The sequence below is a fragment of the Gymnoscopelus microlampas genome (assembly GCF_963454915.1).
Source record: "Gymnoscopelus microlampas genome assembly, chromosome: 1".
Classification (NCBI taxonomy): domain Eukaryota; kingdom Metazoa; phylum Chordata; class Actinopteri; order Myctophiformes; family Myctophidae; genus Gymnoscopelus; species Gymnoscopelus microlampas.
Window position 1 is genome coordinate 3586910 of NC_139962.1, and position 22014 is coordinate 3608923.

The 22014-nt window shown below is 42.0% G+C and overlaps 1 protein-coding gene across 2 annotated transcripts; it reads right to left on the reverse strand.

The window, feature by feature from the left end:
* Positions 1–738: 738 nt before the first annotated feature.
* dapk2a (death-associated protein kinase 2a) lies at positions 739–21685 on the reverse strand. 2 transcript variants are annotated; one of them, XM_084062944.1, is made up of 11 exons: positions 21581–21685; positions 18277–18406; positions 11831–12052; positions 10641–10779; positions 9675–9804; positions 8291–8366; positions 5527–5679; positions 3856–3901; positions 3204–3356; positions 1962–2168; positions 739–1179 (listed from the first exon to the last, which is right to left on the reverse strand). In XM_084062944.1, the coding sequence occupies exons 2-11, from the start codon at positions 18336–18338 to the stop codon at positions 829–831; spliced, it is 1539 nt and encodes a 512-aa protein (XP_083919070.1). In that variant the 5' UTR covers positions 18339–18406; positions 21581–21685; the 3' UTR covers positions 739–828. The 2 variants fall into 2 exon arrangements, with proteins under 2 accessions (XP_083919070.1, XP_083919071.1); XM_084062945.1 differs by lacking the exon at positions 11831–12052.
* Between the last annotated feature and the right edge of the window lie 329 nt (positions 21686–22014).

Below are 22014 nucleotides of genomic sequence, written 5' to 3' on the forward strand. Positions count from 1 at the left end.
TTCCTTATTCTATATACTGTATATATATATAGGGTTTTCTATACACACATATAAATCCTCTTAATACACGTACATTGTATGGTTACGCATACATATACTCCATGCATTTATTTTCCCTATAAATACACGCTTAGGTTTCCCCGTCAACCATGTGCACGGTTCTCCCTAAATATATATGTACATATATATACAGAAGCGGTCTGCCTACATATACACATATATCAACTACAAAAATAATAAACCTTTTGGTCAGGGTTTATGCCTTTTATGCAAACAGTATGCAATCGTCCTGTGGTTCCTAGATCTTAATCTCGCTGAGGGATCAATTCAACTTGATCGTCACCTTGTTCCAGATCACGGAGCGGATACAGTGGTGCAGGACGGGGGAGCTATAGCCACAATTAAACTCAACAACTAACTTCTCTCTGGCTTATAAAGCACTTTCACCTGCAATACCACATTGTCCTGTTTGGCACGGGGCGCTATTGAGCCAGTTTGTATGCATGTTATCTCCTGGTTCTGTGTGGAAAAAGTAAAAAAAATATATAAGAAAAAAATATAAATAACTGATTTCAGGGACCAAATCAGTTTGGCCTGTTTTGAGACCAATTTACAGAAAACCTCAAATTTGCTGTGAAAGCCTGAGTGTTCAAACTGGGGTATTTTGGGGGATAGAAGAGAGGTCGGGGAGACTAAAAACACACAAAAAAGAAGAAAAGGTTAAAATTCATGGTGTAGTTCATTTAAAACGATTGTGATGCTGTGTCAACACATTTAGCACATAGAGAATCACTGATATATAAACAAGAATGTGACAGCCGTCAATCATCATCTCTGCTGTCCGGCCTCGGTCAGGTCCAGGTTGATGCCAGAGGACAGGAGCTCTCCACCGCACGAGCGGTTCAGCAGCTCCTTCAGGGCCTCGTTCACCTCGTTGTTGTTGAAGACCACCGCGGAGAAGCTGCAGTTCGGACCCCCACCACCTCCTCCTCCCCCTCCTCCCCCTCCGCCCCCATCCCCCCCCGCGGAGGAGGGGGGAGGGGGGAAGGAGCCCAGGGCCTCCTGCACCCACTTCAGCTCGTTGCTGAGCTCGTGGCGCAGGGCGTCGAAGTGGCTCCGCCTCTCCTGGTAGCGGCCGCTCACCGCGCCGAGGCTGACGCTGAACGCCCGCATGTCGTCCTGGAAGAGGAGGTACACGGTTAGAGGGTTAATCCCACTGATTCATTGTAAAAAATAAAAGATTTAAAGGAGTAGTTCACCCCAAAAAATACTTACTTTCTATTAATTACACACCTCAGTTTTTATCCCACGATTTTGTACCCCATTTTTTTCACCTAGTGCCAATTGTCTAAGTAATCCTGGGCGCTACACTCCCACACTCCCTTCAATGCATGAGAGCTAACACGCCTTCTTATCACCCGACAGTGGGGACTTTCCCCGGTAGGACGTAGCGCGTGGAAGGAACACGTTAGGCAGTATAGAGACCAGGATTACTGCATGTTTTTAGTTCCCATGCAGCTATAGGCTCAAATATGGAGTGTGTTGTCTTACCTCAATGTGTCGTCATGGCATCAGGCGCAAACAAATCACTCAGCTCCATATATGGCCAAAAAAGGGGGCATGCCCATATATGGGCATATACTGATGACATCAGGGATCTCCATATATGGGCATAAAAGGGACAAGGACTGACGGATAGATCTCCATATATGGCCATATCAGTCGGATCGGCTGTGCATCAGAGGTGTGAGCGACCTCTAGTTTTCAGAAATAACAGACCTACGTACAAGTGAGCTTGTAGATTGACTATTTATAGTTAAAACATTTACATACAATTTTTTTCTGTTGCAAAAAGTGGTGGGTATGAATCACGGATCTGTGAGAGTGAGGGTGTTGCGTCGTACGCACAGTGAATGGCTGTGACGCCTCTGATAATCCATTGTTTTTTTTCATCTCTATACCTGCAGGCTCCTCTTCATGGCCTCCACCTTGCGGAACTCGTAGCGGATCTGTGAGAGCTCGTGGCGCACGCCCTCGCTCTCCTCCTTGTACCACGCCTCCTTCTCGTTGTAGATGGACACCATGGCGTCCATGTCCTCCTGCAGGGAGTCGTGGGCCAGCGCCAGGCTGCTGAAGGAGCCCTCCATCTGCCCGATGTCCTCCACCACCTGCACGGGCACGGGGGCATTTTCATGGACTTTTAGTCATATAGTCTTTTTGAATGAAAGTCCATTTAGTTTTAGTCATGGTCTCACTTCTATTTGATCTCTTCTCCACTAATATTTTCATCAATCTTTTATTTGTTGACGAAATTGCCAATATAGTATTGTTTTGGTTCACGATAGTTTTAACACATCGAGTGCCAGAGTTTTTATCGGCGCTAGCCGCTCTATACCTTTAGGTATAGAGCAGATCCTGCTCTATACCTGACTTTGTCCGTGTTCACCGTCAACGTTCTGATTGGTCAGACACGTCAACAAAGTGATTGGTCAAGCTTCACGTGACACGTGGCTATAAACACATTATAAACACATATCGATGACAAAATGTATCAAAGGCGCCACTACCTTCACACAGGGTGTGATTTTTTAAAAACAGGGTACATCCAGTGCCAGCGTTTATTAGTGTTTACACCGATCGTTTTAGAGCTGCAAAAGCCTCCACAAGGACCCGGATGTAAACAAAAGGTGTCTGGGCGACCCATGGAACAATAATGTTTCTAACGAGCGATCCGCAATTGCAGAGAGATCGCCCGTCGAAAAGAGTAGCTTTGAACTCTGACAGTGTACGAAATCTACGAATGGAACCAAATGAATCAATTTGGTTCCATTTGTACCCTCTTAGAGTTAAGTGGGTCCTGGGTAGGGGTGTGTTGATATATCGTCCCGCGATATATCGCGATACGTTTTCGTGACGATATGTATCGTTTTGACGTTTATTTTATTTTTTATATATACCTTTTTGCAATAATAATAATGCAAAAACAGAAGTATGTGTTTGCATTTGCTCCCCCCCCCATATATTTTCATAATAAAAAAGTGCCATATATCGTATCGAGAAATTAGTGTATCAGCACACCCCTAGTCCAGAGACTTAAAAGGTTGTTTCAAATCTTTGCACGGCTATGTGTGCATGTGCGTGTGCGTGTGCGTGTGCGTGTGCATGTGCGTGTGCGTGTGCGTGCATGCGTGTGCGTGCAGCACCTGGGCGAAGCGCTCCATGTTGACGTAGGTGTTGTTGGGAGGCATGCTGGAGTGGGACTTGATGGTGTACTCCCTCAGCCTCTTGGTCTTCAGCTGTCTGCGCTCACGTTTCTTGGTCTCGCGGGCCTTGGGCTCCTCCTTGCATTCGTTGGACTGTTAAAGGTCAGAGGATAAAGGGTGGGATGGAAGTTTAGTGAATGTTAATGTAACATTGAACCCTTGTATGTTCAAAACCATTATTGTCAGGAAATGGAGAAAAACAAAACCTGTGTTTCAATGGATCCAATGTAGTTATTATTTAGTCCCAAGTTCTTATAAATAGGTTTCATTGTACAGACAGACTTAGCCACTTTCACGTTCAAAATGTTTAAAAACTACAGACATTTGCAGATCTACAAGCTTGTAGATGAACTTGTAGATTGGCTACTGCCACTATTGTTTAAAATAATTTGAAAGTATGAAATTACTAAGGATATAGCCTGGTTTGGCCATAGTGGCTACATTATCTATATTATTGGTGCCAGTCATTTCATTGTATATTTCAATAAACAAATTGAACAGACATAAATAGTCAGATCTCTATGCAGTCCATGACTAATATGGACTCATGACGATGAAACAGTGTGGATGTGAAACAGTGTTGTGTTTGTACCTTTATCCATGGATGATTCAGAGCATCTTGGATGGTTAACCTTTTCCTGAAGCAAACAAATACATAGAATGACCTGATTACCATCATTATAACTTATAGTGATCATATAGTTATCGTGACGTAGTCATGTTCTGGCATACAGTAGCTATTATACTGTTGATGTGCATATTCCCATCCACACTATTTATGATAAAACCCACATGGACATAATATTCTCCTCTGAAACCTTGTATCTCCATATTTACTTTGTATACTATGTTGTATGAGAGCATTGTGCAAAAGAAGCCTGTCTACAAGCTCACAACGCGCTGGGGTCCTTTTAGACTAGCGGTTAAGGTGTTAGGTAATGTCTCTTCCCACACGAGAATCCCGGGTTTGAATCTCGGGTGTGACGCTGGTGTTGTGACCTTTGCACTGAGATTGTCAAGCTCTAGGCCGGGATACAACAAGACTGCACACAGACTCATGAACACGGTACACATACATAAACATATGTGCATTTTAATGAAGGGCCGTCTGAACCAGGGGTGATGCAACTTTGATGATGCAGAGGGACACTATAATTCCACACTCACTCCAGAGGTCACTGTCAGGCAGAAACCTCTTATCTCCGTATTTCAACTTTTTTCCGTAAATTAATGCCGTACTTCGCCATTCTATGTCACACAAAAGTAGCAAAAATAGCCGATCTACAAGCTGAAAACGTTTTGAGCTTGTAGATCTGTTATTTTAGCTATTTTTGAATTGGAATCCAGATTTTTTTTGGGGCTATTTTTGAATTGGAATCCTGAAAAGTAACATTTTTATTTAGTTTCAAATGCATTTAGTTATACTTACAGTATGTTAACTTTATGAACTTAAATACAAATACATTGGACATAAAAGAGACAATAGAATTGTAATACTATTAAGCTACTAATATAGACTGAAGTAATTAAAGCGGGTCATGTTTGCATGTTTGGAATCATAACAGCTGAAATCAATAATATATCAGTATTCTGATATTAACCTGCGGGCCACATTAAGTGAAGGTGGGGGCCGAATGTGGGCCCCTGGGCCGCCAGTTGCCCATGTATGGTCTGAACTATACACTACACACAATGTCATTGTTACTGTGAATTGTCTTTATTAATGTGGTTCTTTTTATTTTTTTCTCTCTTTCTCTCTTTCTTTGGATTGTTCCCGTCCCTGCCTGTTGTACTGTATCTGGTACTGTATGGGTAATGATGGCAGTAGGGTGTAAAGACAGTCTTACTTTGGGTTCATGTCAGGCTAAACCCCAGAGCTCTGTGCGTTTTGCTGATAGCAGACCAAACCCCATCCGATCACAATGATGTAGCTGTGCAATATTATCTATCTGTCTATTAACACACTCTGACATGTGACACCCCACCGCCCACCCCCCTGTACTCGATTGTGTTTTGTTCATGGAACCAAGGCAGTATACTTTAAGTTGCTATTTATGTGCTTACGGTATCACAATGTGAACACTTTTTAGAAGGTTTTAAATATTTTCTTTTTTTACATAATGTTTTTACAGTATATATTCATGTTATACTATAAAGATTGTTTGCCGATTATTTGGAGGCCCACTTGCAATACCCTCGTGGCCCACCAGAGGTCCCCGGCCCACAGGTTGAGTGTGTGAAAGGCTGCTCTAAGCACTATTACATCTTATCCCTCTCCAGCAGCTGTCTGATGAATCTCTTGGCCAGTTCGCTGGTGTGGCCGAAGAACTCCTCGTCAAAGTCGTAGTTTATCGCCGAGATGTTCTTCAGCGTGTCCTGCTTGGTCTCCCCGAGAAATGGAGATGCACCACTCAGTCTGAAACGGAAGATCAGAGGGTTTTTAGTATGATCTGCAGGGGTTCCCAAAGTAGGGGTCGCGACCCCACTTGGGGTCGCGGGAGACTGACGTGGGGTCGCGAAATAATTTTGGGTCATTAAAAAAAAAAAAAAAAAAAAAAGTTTTTTTTTTTTTTTTTTTTTTTTAACTTTAAATTCAACAGAATGGATGAAATACCATCTAAAATGATCACAAATGGTACATTTTACCATTTTAATACATTACAAATGCGCACCGAACATGCACGTTTATGTTTATAAATGACCTCCAGGTTTAGGTGGGGTCGCGAGTCAATTTCCGCCTTATTTTGGGGTCGCGGGCTGAAAAGTTTGGGAACCCATGATCTATAGTATGACAGCTAGGGGAACGTCGTGTGGCTAAGGCTGAAAATATCATCAAGGACATTCACCATCCCAGCCATAATCTGTTCAAGGCGCTGCCGTGTCCACGGCCGGGCAAACGGTATAGGAGCCTGGCGAGCACGAGCAGTACCACCAGATTCTTGAACAGTTTTTAACCAGCAGCAATCCGGCAGCCGGCTAACAGAAACTAAGTCTGGTGACACTGCACAGACTGAACTGTGAAATGTGGTTAACCCTTTTTTTTTTTGTAACCCAAATCTTTGCTTCTGGGGGTCCCTGGAACTAAATATTTTGAGATGGGGGTCCGCGGCCAACACCATATAATTTTGGGGGTCCTTGACATGAAAAAGTTTGGAACCACTGACATTATAGAAACATACGTTTTTTGTTTTTGTTAGGATTTAGAAAGACATTTGTAGAATCCCCAGAAACAAAGATTTGAGTTACAAATGTTTGCTTTAAAAAAATCTTGTTTTTTCAATAATTAGCAGATCTACAAGCTCATAGCGCGGCACTCGTGCCGCACTATGAGCTTGTAGATCTGCTATTTTTGAATAGCCAAAGAAATCGTACGTTCCCGGTCTTAAAGGGTTAAGGGGACTTTTTTATAAACACATTCATGACTTTTTATTTTAATGCACTCAGTCACATTTTTGTATATGTAGATTAGTCATATTATGCACTTTATGCCTCTCCTCTCTCTCTATGAGATGACTATCGATCGTTTTTAACTGCAATTGATGAGCCTGTACAACCAAGAATTTCACCCACCTTACTTGTGATGTGACAATAAAGATTGATTCTGATTCTATATTCAGCCCCTCAAACCGGGACCCTTACATCGATGTGCACGTTCATGCACATGCACATGTATACGCACCATAGCTGTTGCATACAGGCGACAATGACTGATTGACAAACATCAGCCTCAGCGCGGAATTCAGACACGCAATGTATTTGTTCATGTTTTCTGATTGGTTTAGGTGAGCATGTTCACATGATAAAACACTGAAATCTATCACCTATTCTTAGTAAAAATGGAACCCGAGTTGCAACTGTACATTTTCTTTTCACTCTACACCAAATCTCTGTGCCAATTTTTCTTTATTTTTTGTGTCGATCGGCAAATGTTGGCAAAGTACCCCCAAGAATAAAGATGCTGGGGTTCATGTGGTTAAGAACATACCAAGGAGTAAAGGACTGGCTCCCTTTCTGCCAAAGGGTTGATTTTAAAATGCTACTGTTGGTCTATAAAGCATTGAATGGTTTAGTCCCAAAACACATCTTATGCTTCACTATGAATCATCCAGACCTCTCAGATCATCTGCTCCACCACATCACTCCACTGACTTCCTCCACACATTTCATTGGTTTTAAGATCTTACTGTTTGTTTTTTAAAGCCCTAAAACATGATTTTTATATGTTTTTGCCCCTAAATGCCAAAAATAGGGACACCAGGTTGAAAATGGGTGAAAGAGCATGGAGCAAATAATGATGTGGAAATAATGTCTCTGTTGGCTGGAAATATATATTATTATCATCATCATCATTATTATCTTATCATCTTATTATCTTACTACTACTGTATAATTGACAAAAAAAAAAAAAAAAGTTCGTCCGGGATTCGCAAGCACAAGATCCCTCCACATGCCTCCAAGACCCGCCACAGACTGTTGATCAGAGCTATGGCTATGTTTTAGACATCTTACGCCACCTCCATCAGTGATCAGACACTCGGCTTGATTGATTTTCTGATTTGCCTATCAGACCCTCAGCCTGATATGGCAGGTTGCCATAGCAACCATATACAGGAAGTTTGACCTCTTTATCACAATTACGGCAAACTCAAAGAGTGACGGTGTACTAGCAGACATACCTGACCCACAGAAGGAGCCGGAACTGCATAAGCCGGTGCGTCAATCCATGCTACATGGACGCTGTGGGACAGCCAACCCTAACAGCCCCTGCATGGTCAATAACAGCTGGGAGGTTGGGACTAGAGGGCCGCGAAGCGCCACGTTATTATTATCATTATAAACTATTATATTATATTATGTCCAAAACTGTTTCTTTTCAAGATTCAAATTCAAAAGCATCAAAAGTAGCAGATCTATAAGCTCGAAACACGGTGCGAGCTTGTGGATCTGTTACTTGTGATGCTTTTGTGTGACGCTAATAATATTAATAAACTCACAGGATGTAGGTGATGATGTCATAATCAACTCACAGGATGTAGGTGATGACTCCGATGCTCCACATGTCGGCCTCTAGACCCAGAGGCTCATAGTTGACGATCTCTGGTGCTGAGGATGGCAGATGGCGAGGACAATACATCAGCTCTACTGTAGCGTCCAAGGTGTAAGGTCTTAGGTGTAGGCCTTAAAGGGCAACACCACTTTGGTAGAGGTTTGGGTTGTGTAGTTACTAGGCCTGACCTCTATTAGTCGAATAGTCGACTAATTAGTCGAGGGGTGTCTGAGTCGACTGCCAATCTCTTAGTCGTATTAAAAAAAGTTTAAATTTTTTTTGATTATTCGACTGAGAGGTTGGCCTAGTTTGTTATATTAATTAACTAATACTTTGCCAAAGATAGGATATACATCAAGATTTATTGGGAGAAACCAATAGTATATGTTAAATCAGACAGTAAGCACCCCTACAGCCCAAATGGAATGTTCCTCTATTGCATAACATATTTTTTGCATGATTTGACTGAGAGATTGGCAGTCGAATCAGACTTATTCCACTGACAATCTCAGTCGGAAAAAAAAGTATATACAAAAAATATATATATTATTATTTTATTTTTATTTTTTTGGGGTGTTGCATTAGTCGACTGCCAGTCGACTATTGGCAATTAGTCGCCAATCAGATTCGACTATACAATCCTTCGTCGGGGACAGGCCTAGTATTTACCTTGCCATGATGTAACACCAAAGGCGTTAATAAAGAATAATTGCTTCATTGATTCGAAATTGATAATTCAAAATATGCTCCTCATTGACTGACGCTGAAACAGCTCTCAAAGTCACTCTTTTTTAGCACATAAACGAACACAAACAAAGCTGATTCAGACAATATAGAACATTAATAATGAATGTCATAAGACCTTTAAAAAAGAAGGAAAAAAAGATGCACATGAAACCACACATACAGGAACTCTATGTGACACTTTAAAACCACACAACCCCACTGTGAGGTAACCTGAACATACAGACATTCTAAAGGTTACATAGCAATGCAAGAACTAATAAATAGTGTATATTAACCCATTGAGACCTGAAGCCGATTCTACACGTCTCCTAAATCCCAACAGTATTCTGAAAAACGTATGTTTCTATATCAGTGGTGCTCAATCTTTTTCATGTCAAGGACCCCCAAAATTATATGTATTTGGCCGCGGACCCCCATCAAAATATCTTGTTCCAGGGACCCCCAGAAGCAAAGATTTGAGTTAAAAATGTTCGCTTTAAAAATATATATACAGTATTCGAAGATTTGCACACATTTTCACGATTTTTCAAAAATAGCAGATAAAAATGAGATAGTTCCAGGTCTCAATGGGTTAAAATGTATTGTCTTTTTAATCTCCGAGCTGTACCATGACTTACCCACAAACTCAGGTGTTCCGAAGATGTTCTTAAACTCAACGCCAGCTTCTATCTTGTGGGCGAGTCCAAAATCGATGAGTTTGATCCTTGGCAGGGGAACGTTCTTGTCCAGGAGCATGATGTTCTCTGGCTAAAGCGCACAAAGCAACAGCATGGTTTACTGAGGGTCGTGAGGGAGACAGTGTTGCCCGATTCTGCGAGTAAATAAGCAACCAGGTCCATGAAAACAAGCCCAACAGAAGCAACTATAGGCCACATGAGCACTTTAAAGCTATGTGACCCCACACAATAAAGGTCTTCTAGGCATTTGTCATTTTCGTTGTCATATGAAAGCAGGGAATCATAGCTACAAATTGACATATTGCTTGTGCAGATTGACCCACCAGTTTTCGAGATATGGCTTATAGAATGATGCCTTGTAGAGATTCAGTGAACTGAGAAAACTGCATTCAAAGATTCACTTCTGTGATCTGTAAGATTTGAACACCTATCCCAGCATGCGTTGCTGAAAGGTGGGGGTTTGAGGGGGGCCAGGTAAACACCTCAGATGTGTCCCAGGGTGCATTGTTCTCAAATGGGGGGTGGGGGGCTTTGATAGCTCCCAGGGTCTTTTGGTGAACACTTCACAGTTTTAAAAGAAATGGCAAAACTTAGCAAATCTACAAGCTGTAGGCTAGTACCTAAATATGTTACCACTACTGGCTTACTGTACCTATAAAACATTAAACAATACCCAAATGGGCCACATACATCGGCTATTTGAACATAGCCGATCTACAAGCTCACAATGCGTTGTGAGCTTGTAGATCTGCTATTTTCAAATAAATCTTGAAAAAAAGGCGACAAATGTGGAATATTTTTAAAACATTTTAACAACACAAATGGTGCGGGAGTACCAAGTACCACGCTATGAGCTTGTATGTCTGCTATTTTTGAAAAATCGTGAAAACACACACACAGGCACACCTTGAGGTCAAAGTGTGCAATGTTCCTGGAGTGCAGGTAGTGAACTCCTTCTAAGATCTGTTTGATGAACTGTGTCGCCTCCTCTTCACTCAGAGACTCCTTCTGGGCCAGGAAGTCAAACAGTTCTCCTCCAGAAACCCTGCAACACGCACACACACACACACACACTGTGTTAAAACATTCAAAAAAGTTCAAAAATGTCGCGCTGTGAGCTTGTACATCTACTGTTTTTGAATAGTTTGCCAACGCTAAAATCTAAAATGACGCAGGGCATAGCAGTGGCGGCCATTTTGTGTTTCCACAGATAGAAAACCCATACATTTTGCCCATAGAGATTTCCGAAAATATTTATATTAATTGTTTTAAGCCTGGAACCAAAGCCATGTAGACTCCTGGTGAATCATGACCATAAAACATTTGACTCTATTTTTTAAATATATTTATTATATAATGTAATTAAATATTTAAATATTTTTGACACAAATGTCGGTTATGGTTATGATGAATGTTTTTTTTTTATCTGTGGCACCACACAATGGCCGGCACTGCTATGCCCTACAGCATTGGCTCTCAAACTTTGTCATGACAAGGACCCCCAAAATGATATGTATTTGGCTGTGGACTCCCATCTCAAAATATGTTGTTCCAGGGACCCCCGGAACAACATACCCACCAGATTTGAGTTACAAAGATTTGAGTTACAAAGATTCGCTTTAAAAAATATATATACTGTATATTCATAGATTTGCACAAATATTCACAATGTTTCAACAAAATCACACCCTGTGTGAAGGTAGCGGCGCCTTTGATACATTCTGTCAGGGATATGTGTTTATAATGTGTTTATAGCCATGTGTCACGTGAAGCTTGACCAATCACTTTGTTGACGGGTCTGACCAATCAGAACGTTGACGGGTCTGACCAATCAGAACGTTGACGGGTCTGACCAATCAGAACGTTGACGGTGAACACGGACAAAGTCAGGTATAGAGCAGGATCCACTCTATACCTAAATGTATAGAGCGGCTAGCGCCGCTAAAAATAGCAGATATACATGCTCATATGAGCTTGTATATCTGCTATTTTTCAATAGCCCAAAGTATAAAAGGTTAAAGCGGTTAAGATCATATTAAAACATTTTTAGCTGGGGACCCCCTGGTACCCCCCCCCCCCCCCCACCCCCCGCTCACAGCTCCAGGATGAGCACCACGTCGGTGCGGTTCTCGTAGACGTCGTGCAGCGTGACGATGTTGGCGTGCTGCACCTCCCTCAGGATGTCCACCTCCCTCTGGATCTCCTCCCTCCTCACGCCTCTCAGGCTGGCCGAGCTCTGACGCTTCTTGATGAACTTGGCGGCGAAGGGTCGCCCCGAGCTCCTCTCCACGCACCGCTTCACCATGGCAAACTGACCACTGTGACACGACACACACACACACACACACACACACACACACACACACACACACACACACACACACACACACACACACACACACACACACACACACACACACACACACACACACACACACACACACACACACACACACACACAGACACACAGTTTAACAATGTATGTATGTCCACACACAGGGAAAGCTTACAGGGACACAAATATTTTAGGTGCAGCTAGCCTGCAGCTTGTCCAGAATGCCGCTGCGCGCATACTGACAGGAACCAGAAGAAGAGATCATATCACTCCTTCATTGGCCTCTTTGCACTGGCTCCCGGTTAAATACAGAATAGAGTTTAAAGTTCTCCTCCTCACATACAAGGCTCTCAATGGACAGGCACCAGTATATCTCAAAGAACTCATCGAGCCCCGTAAACCAGCCAGAACACCACTGCGTCCACAGTATGAAAAAATGCTTACGGTTCCAGTAAACCCCCAAAAAACTAGAACAGGAGGTAGAGCATTTAAGTTTCAAGCACCTCAGCTGTGGAACCTTCTCCCAGTCTCAGTCCGTAAAGCAGACACACTCTGTATATTTAAAACTAGACTAAAAACCTTTCTCTATGATAAAGCCTATAGCCGAAGTGTATAGACTCAGTCCCCCTATAGTCATCCTCTCTCCCCTCGTCCTCTCTCTTCCCGTCCTCCCTTTGGTTGTGTGGGTTTGTGTCCCATTGGTACAATCGTAATTAACCCTGTACGGATTCACGCTCTAGTAAGGCCTGCCACTAATTCTACAACCGGGGACTCGTTCCCCGGAGTTTCTTCTACCACCCACGTCGCAGGTCCATGGACTATTACTATGGACCCCCAGCTGCGGCTCAAGACTGTGACTGCGGACCGGGCCTGGGCCTCTCCATGGAGTCTTTGGACTGTTACTACGGACCCCCAGCTGCGGCTCAAGACTGTGACTGCGGACCGGACCGGGCCTCTCTCCATGGAGCACGACCTGGACACGACCGTGGACTTCTACTACACTATACCGCATATTATATTATCTTAAACATTTTTATATTATTCCATTATATACTGCATACACACTATTGCTGTACTATATTATACTATCATATGCTAGTATCTTACACTATTATATTTGCTATTATTGTTATTGTTACTGCTTGCACTGTATCTCTTTCTGTCTCTCCTCTGTCTCTCCCTTTCTCTCTCTCTTCTTTCCCCCAACACGGTCGAGGCAGAAGGCCCCCGCCCTAGAGCCTAGGGTCTGCCTGACGTTTCTTCCTGTTGAATTAAGAGGGAGTTTTTCGTTGCCACTGTCGCAAAATTGCTTGCTCAGGGTGGGATGTTGGGTCTCTTCTCTACATGTAAAGTGTCTTGAGACAACTTGTTGTGATTTGACACTTTAATAAAATTGAATTGAATTGAATTGAATAGAGGTTACATTCACAAACTCATGGACAGGGACGTGCACAGATAGACTCTAGGTGGTGCTAGAGCACCTGCCCTTTGCCCTCTTGACCAGAAGTGCCCTTTTTTTTCAGTTTACAGCAGGGGTCTTCAACAGGGGGTCCGGGACCCCTAGGGGGTCCTCAGAGTTACTACAGGGGGTCCGCCAAATCTTTATGTGATATGATTTTTCTTTTTACCATAACCACTCGAAACCTAGCATCCCTTTTCTGAGGAGAACTTTAGCCAAAAATAGCAGATCTACAAGCCCACAACGCCTCGCAGCGCGAGGCGTTGTGGGCTTGCAGATCGGCTATTTTTGGCAAAGAGGTATAGGTGTAGAGGGAAAAAAGAGCAGATCAAGTAAACAAAAAAAAGTATAATTTACTTGAGCACCTGCCCCTCAAAATGTCTGTGCACGCCACTGCTCATGGATATGTGTCCTCATGATACAACACGCATGTCATTCAGCACTCCAAGTAGGGCCGGCGCTGCCACATATGGCAGCAGAGACAGCATAATACTTTGCCAGCCTTTCTGCCTCGTGCATTCCAAGATGTCGAAACGCTCCAACAACCAGTCCGGGGGTATAATGTCCTTGGCTGGATCACCAGAGAAAAAAAACAGAATAAGTTCTTAGTCTTGCACTGCTGCTTGGTGTTAAAGCGCTCTCTGTAGTTGTTCTCATGGGCCTGGAGGTCCACCCGTTGCTATTCCGACAGCGGACGGACACACCGCTGGAAGGCCGCCAGGTCTGTTGCCTCTCTTCCCGGTAGCTGTTCACAGGAGGGAGGGGCCGTCAGGTAGCATCGGCTGTTGGTAGATTCCACCGGTGAGAAGTGCCTTCTTGTATGCAAGCTGCATAGTCCACAGAAGTTGCAAATGCATCCACTGCACCTACTATATTAACGATGGTAGTTACAACGGGGCAGTTTAACGTCATGCCCAGGACACTGGGCATGACGTTTTGTTTTTGATTTTTACTTCAAAAGATTTTCATAAATTACAAAATGAATTCAAAAGAATTTCATAATACATTAATACTTTTTATTTTATTTTTCATTTTTTTAATCTAAGAAGTAGTGAAAATAAAGACTGTTTTCACTATTTTGGGACATAAACGTTCCCTTTTGGGTCTCAAGCTAAAAAGGTTGGGGTGATTAGAGACTGATTAGAGATATAGGCCAGGGGACCTTGAGGGGGTTCCAGGGGATCCCCAGCAACTACTTAAACTACGGCTGGGCACTTAACCAAAAATATATAAAATGTATCCATGGTCTTGATCCTGCTCATGTAGGTTAACGTTGTTGTGAGCTTGTAGATCTGACAAAAACAAAAAATCTCCATGAATTCTAAACTTCATGGGGTGTCATTTATAGAAAATAAGAGATTTTTTTTTTGAATGAACTACTCCTGTAAAGCGGTTAAACTGATTCTGATGCTATATTGACTAATTTTGTCAGGGACCCCCTGGAACGCCCTCAAGGACCCCTGGGGGGGTTGAGAACCACCGCTCTAAAGCTATTTCCACCACAAGCCAACTAACTGGTCTATTCAAAGCGCTGTGCTAATTCTGTAGCCTCATGATAACTTATGACTGGACTCCAACAACACACACGCACACACGCGCACACACACACACACACACACGCACACACACAAACACACACACACACACACACACACACACACACACACACACACACACACACACACAGCGTTGCGATGCCACGCATTGTGAGCTTGTAGATCTGCTATTTTCAAAAGATGTTTACACATTTGAAAACTTGAAATGGGACATTCTGCATAAAGAGTACTTTCACTTTTGGTACTTTAAGTACATTTTCATGCCAATACTTTTGTACTTTTACTCAAGTACATTTTGAATTCCGGACTTTTACTTGTAACGGAGTATTTCCATATTGCAGTATTGATACTTTTACTTAAGTAAAAAAAATCGAGTACTTTTCCCACCCCTGACAGGGAGTCAGCTGTAGTGTTGTGTTAGGTTGTCAGAGGTCACATGACCGTGTTGTGACAGCTGCACGCTCAGTAAGACAACACTTCATCACGTCATCGTGCACGGAAATAGCCGATCTACAAGCTCACAGGGCACTGCACTGCTGCCCCGCGCTGTGAGCTTGTAGATCGGTGCAAGACACCGGCACGTAACTGTAAGTGTAAACCAGGCTTCCTCATTCTATTCAGGACTCAGCTAAAGATAGCACCCTCCTTCCTTTGACACAGCAATGTGTGTGTGTGCGTGTGTGTGTGTGCGTGTGTGTGTGTGTGTGTGTGTGTGTGTGTGTGCGAGTGTGTGTGTGCGCGCGTGTGCGTGTGACACCACACACACACACACACACACACACACACACACACACACACACACACACACACACACACACACACACACACACACACACACACACACACACACACACACACACACACACACACACACACTCACACACACACACACACCACCCCTGGGTGCTCTGCAGTAGAATGGAGATCGTTTCATGAGCACAGAACTACGTTGATTCTTTAAAACATTTGTATGGGTCGCGGGTAAATGTACATTTTTTTCTCGTTACCTACATTTTCCTACACACAAAAAAATAGAATAAATAAAAATAATCTATATAATTTCATAAATATATATATATATTTAAGACATTCCACGCGTTGAAAAAAAAAGGAGAAAGAATAATACTTTTAAGAAGTTGAAACTATTTCCACTAGTTCTGGTTCCGGGCAGGAGACATCACATTTCTACTTTTGGGACTTGACTCAAAAGGTTTGGGAACCAGTGTATACCTGTACATGGACTGCACTGACAGTGGCGTGCACAGACATTTTGAGGGGCAGGTGCTCAAGTAAATTATACTTTTTTTTGTTTACTTGGTCTGCTCTTTTTTCCCTCTACACCTATACCTCTTTGCCAAAAATAGCAGATCTACAAGCCCACAACGCCTCGCAGCGCGAGGCGTTGTGAGCTTGTAGATCTGCTATTTTTGGCTAAAGTTCTCCTCAGAAAAGGGATGCTAGGTTTCGAGTGGTTATGGTAAAAAGAAAAATCATATCACATAAAGATTTGGCGGACCCCCTGTAGTAACTCTGAGGACCCCCTAGGGGTCCCGGACCCCCTTTTGAAGACCCCTGCTGTAAACTGGAAAAAAAAGGGCACTTCTGGTCAAGAGGGCAAAGGGCAGGTGCTCTAGCACCACCTAGAGTCTATCTGTGCACGTCCCTGTGCACTGATGAGCACATCATTTCCTATTGTTCCACATGGCTTCAAAAATATAAACAGAAGAACACATCAAGTACAAGTATTGGTACCTAAAGCCGCTTTACAACAAAACAAGAAAAAACGAGTTAAAAGGCTAAAAACCAAGCAAAGAAAAAGAAAAACATCAATCTATGCGTTGTGAGCTTGTAAATGTCTTTGGGTAGATGCAAAAGATCAGTATTAATAAAAACACTTTGAGTGCCAGGATTGCCAGAATTATTTCAGAATTGATTCTGAAAAGTGCCAGAGTTTTTTTCACAGAAAACAAAAAGTGCTTAGGAAGCGAGATACAGCCTTTTTCAGTTCTAAGTTAAACAAGGAGTGGATGGAGCTGCACATCTTCAGATGATGATATCTTGGGTTCTGAACATGTTTTTCAAAAAAATAAAAAAATAAAAAAATATTATTATTATTATTTTTTTTACTATTTTTTCAAAAACACGTCAAACACGTTAATGGCACCCAGCGCCATAGCGGTAAAAACACGTGAAACACGTTAATGGCACTCAGTGAGTATTAACATCTTGGACTGACGCTCCAACATGAGCTGAAAGAAAGTGAGGACAGACTTTTCGATAGAAAGCCTCCCAAATAACAAACACACACTAAACACATTACCTCAGCACTTCCATTAGCAGCATGAAAGACCAAAGAACATCAACAGGTGCACACACGCACGCACACGCACACACACACACACACACACACACACACACACACACACACACACACACACACACACACACACACACACACACACACACACACACACACAGTAGGAGGTATCAGCATCAACTGTTATAAAATATAAAGTGGAGGCATTGGAAATATTTCCAATAGTAAAAATTGATTCAAGTTAACATTCCATACCAGTTCTTCACCCAGTAAGACCGCCATTTTAGATTTTAACCACTTTAACCATTATCTTATACTTTGGGCTATTCAAATAGCAGATAAACAAGCTCAGCTTGTAGATCTGCTATTTTTTGAAAAATCATGAACATTTTTGCACATCTTTGAATATATATATTTTAAAGCGAACATCTTTAACTGAAATCTTTGCTTCTGGGGGATTCTACACATTTTTGAAAAAAACGTATGTTGCTTAATCAGTGGCTCTCCAACTTTTTCATGTCAAGGACCCCCAAAATTATATGTATTTGGCCGCGGACCCCCATCTCAAAATATGTTGTTCCAGGGACGCCCCAGAAGTAAAGCTTTTAGTTAACATTTTTCGCTTACATTATTTTTTTTTCAGATTTGCAAAAATGTTCACGATTTTTTAGCAGATCTACAAGCTCATAGTGCGGCACTTGGTGCAACGCTATGAGCTTGTAGATCTGCACCGATTAAGACACACATTCTAAACCTAATTTTTCCATCAGATATACAGCCTATTCATCCACTGCCTCTCACAGTAGTTACAAAACGACAAACACTTTCTGACAGAATAATCGTCTGTGTTTTGCAGTTCAGACTTTAATGATTACCTTCCCAGTTCTTCACCGATGTCATAGAAGTCCTCCACTTTCTGTTGTCTGAACGACGCCATGCCTGCAGTCCTCACTTACATCAATTTAGAATGATGTCCTTATCATCCCTGAGAGGTGAAGCGTCACCCTGGGAAAACATACATTAATAAAGATTAGTAAGAGGACATAGCAACAAAGATTTTATGTTTTACCTACTTTTTTTTATCCCACGATTTGGTAACCCAATTTTCACCCAGTGCCAATGCCTAAACTTGTAATCCTGGGCACTACTCTCCCTCTGCCAGCCTGGGGAGAGCCCCGAACTGAGCTCATGCTTCCTTCAATGCATGAGGAGTGAGCAGGCCGCTTCTTATCACCTGACGGAAGCGACAGGGGGTAGCGTGTGGAAGGAACACGTTATTATATATATTATTATAAAATATACATATTTTATAAATATATCTTCAAAGATTTGCACTCATTTTCACGATTTTTCAAAAAATAGCAGATCTACAAGCTCATAGCGGTGCCGTGCCATGAGCTTGTATATCTGCTATTTTTGAATAGCCAAATAAATCTAAAATGACAGAGATACTTTCCCGGATTGAATGTGTTTAAGCTATAACTAGGCTAAGTTTGAACTTAGTGTGAGGTGGTGCAACTGGCCCTCACTAATGCTCATTGTATGATGGTTGTGCCAAGTCCGTCTACTCACTCTGTGTCTCAGAGGAGGGCTGTGGACAGTTCAGAAACCTGCCTACCAGTGACATCATCGATGGCAGGTTCGGTCATTAAAAAAAAAAACATTTCAAAATGTATTATTATTTTGTAATTAATGCAAGAAAAAGTGGCTTCTATCTCAGCATTCTAACTTTCCAGGAAGAGAAAGGTTGTAGTTTATGATTTCTTTTTTTCTTCTTCTATTAGCTTGGAATCCTTCAAATCAACAGGAAGTTAACATTGTCATTAATAGAAAATAACCGTGCTGTGTTTGGTGATGTTCTATATTGTCTGAATCAACTTTGTTGGTGTTCGTTTATGTGCTAAAAGAGTGACTCTGAGAGCTGTTTCACTGAACACTGTAAGTCAATTAGGAGCAGATTTAGAAGGATCAATTTCAGATCTATGCATTGATTTCTTGTCCACCTTTAGTGTTACATCATGGCAAGGTAACCACACAACCCAAACCTCTACCAAAGTGGTCTTGCCCTTTAAGTACAAATGGACTGGTGTGTAACTCTGACAGTGTACAAATGGAACCAAATGGACCCTAACAGTTCCATTTGGTTCCATTTGTATAATCTCAGAGTTACGGTAAATATCCCTTTTGTTTCCTACATTTTGTTCTTAATTATTGTTTCAAAACATAAACAAAACATATACATGTTTCATGAATTAAAAACACATTTTTCAAAATAATTTCATAACTAAAAAAAAAAAAAATCAAAGCAATTCCATCAATTATGGAGAGAAAAAAACCTATACAAGCTCACACATGCGTCGTGAGAGGCGTTGTGAGCTTGTAGATCGGCTATTTTTTCCTTTGAATTTTACTCTGGGGGAACCTCCCAATAGAGCCCCGAAGTCTGACGTAATTTACTCATCCTACCTGGGTCGCGGTTTATTTTCCCCCATTCTGAATCCCCATAGACGTGTTTAATATCGCTTCAAATAAGAACTGTGTTCCAAAGATAAACAAATGACCCCGGTGGTTTGACTCTTATGGATATGAAGCATCAACTGACGGGTGAGAAAACGATAATGTAACTTCTGCCGAATTAGTTAAACTTTCGCCAGAAACAGACTGTATCAAATATGAGTGACTGACTGTCATAAACGATACAGAACCTCCTCCCTGACAATATCACAGAGACAGTTTGTTTATTTTGGACAATTCTCATATGAGACGATTCTAAGATGACCCAAAGTTATTCTACATAGAGAAATTACTTCCACGACCCAGGGGATGAACGAGTGACGTCAGGACTTCTACTACGTACTCTATAGCAGTGGTTCTCAAACTTTTTCATGGCAAGGACCCCCAAATTGACACTTATTAGCCGGTGGACCCCCATTTCAAAAGATATGCCACGGACCCCCATAAGAGAAGATTTTTTTTACGGCTCTAGCAGTGATTCTCAACCATTTTAATTTCAAGGACCCCCAGTTTGACATGCATTAGGGCTACAGACCCCCATTTAATAGCATTTATATCACTTGGACCGCAATTTATATTGTAAAATCTATGTCAATTTAACTCTGAGAGTGTACAAATGGTTAGGGTCCATTTGGTTCCATTTGTACACTCTCAGAGTTACAGACCCATAAGGGTCCATTTGGTGCCTAATCTATCATTTAGCTGGGGACCCCCTGGAACCCCCTCAAGTACCCCTGGGGGTCCCCGGACCCCACTTTGAGAACCAACGCTCTATAGAATGTGGTTAACAGGATGTTGGCCGTTAGGTCCCGCCCTCAGCCCTCCACTTCCGGTCCACGTGTCTTTGTTTACATCCCTCACATTCCTAACTCTACACGTTGTAACAGGAGCTCCTGACAGATTGAGCTGCAGAGCTCTGAATCTGTCTGGAGAGATTTACTCTTGTGGGTCTCTTTTGCTCTGACGTCTATAAGTAGCCTACCGTGTGTAGCCTACTATATCAGAGCTACAAGTCATTAACCCACAGCATTTGACTGTGTAGTGGACAACAGGGGTCTAACATTATAATATTATAATGGTATTAATAATAATAATAATAATAATAATAACAATAGCCAGTGATGGAAGTACTCACACGTTTTACTTAAGTAAAAGTATCAATACTGTAATGTAGATATCCTCCGTTACAAGTAGGAGTCCCGTATTCAAAATGTGCTTGAGTAAAAGTACAAAAGTATCGGCATCAAAATATACTTAAAGTACCAAAAGTAAGAATACTCATTGTGAAGAATGTCTCATTTCACAAGTTCAAAAATCTTTTGAAAATAGCCGATCTACAAGCTCACAATGCGTCGCATCGCGACACATTGTGAGCTTGTAGATCGGCTGTTTTCAAATGGCCTAGGGCGGTATAAATATAAGTGGTTAGTGTGTTTTGTAATAATAATCAACTAGTTACAAAGTAACTAGTAATGTAGTGGAATAAGAGTAGAATATTTTCCCTCTGAGATGTAGTGCGGTAGAAGTAAAATCATTGAACATTGTAAATACTGAACAAAGTAAAAAATACCGCAAATTTGTACTTAAGTACAGTACTTGAGTACATGTACTCAGTCACTTTCCACCACTGACAATAACAATATTGCAAAAATAAAAGGTTCTTACCGTGATCCTGTGGACGGACGGAGTGTCCTACTGCTCAGGGACACTTGTTCCCTGCACACACACACACACACACACACACACACACACACACACACACACACACACACACACACACACACACACACACACACACACACACACCACCTGTTCCCCTGCGCGTCACCCTGAGAGACACACACAGAGAGAGAGAGAGGGGAAGAGAGAGAGAGAGAGAGAGAGAGAGAGAGACAGACAGACAGACAGACAGACAGACAGACAGACAGACAGACAGACAGACAGACAGACAGACAGACAGACAGACAGACAGACAGACAGACAGACAGACAGACAGACACTTCTAGACGGACAAGACAGGGTTATTATTATAACTATATTAGTACTATAGTAGTTTATTTGTATAATAAGTTATAATTAGTAGTAAGTTCATTATTAAA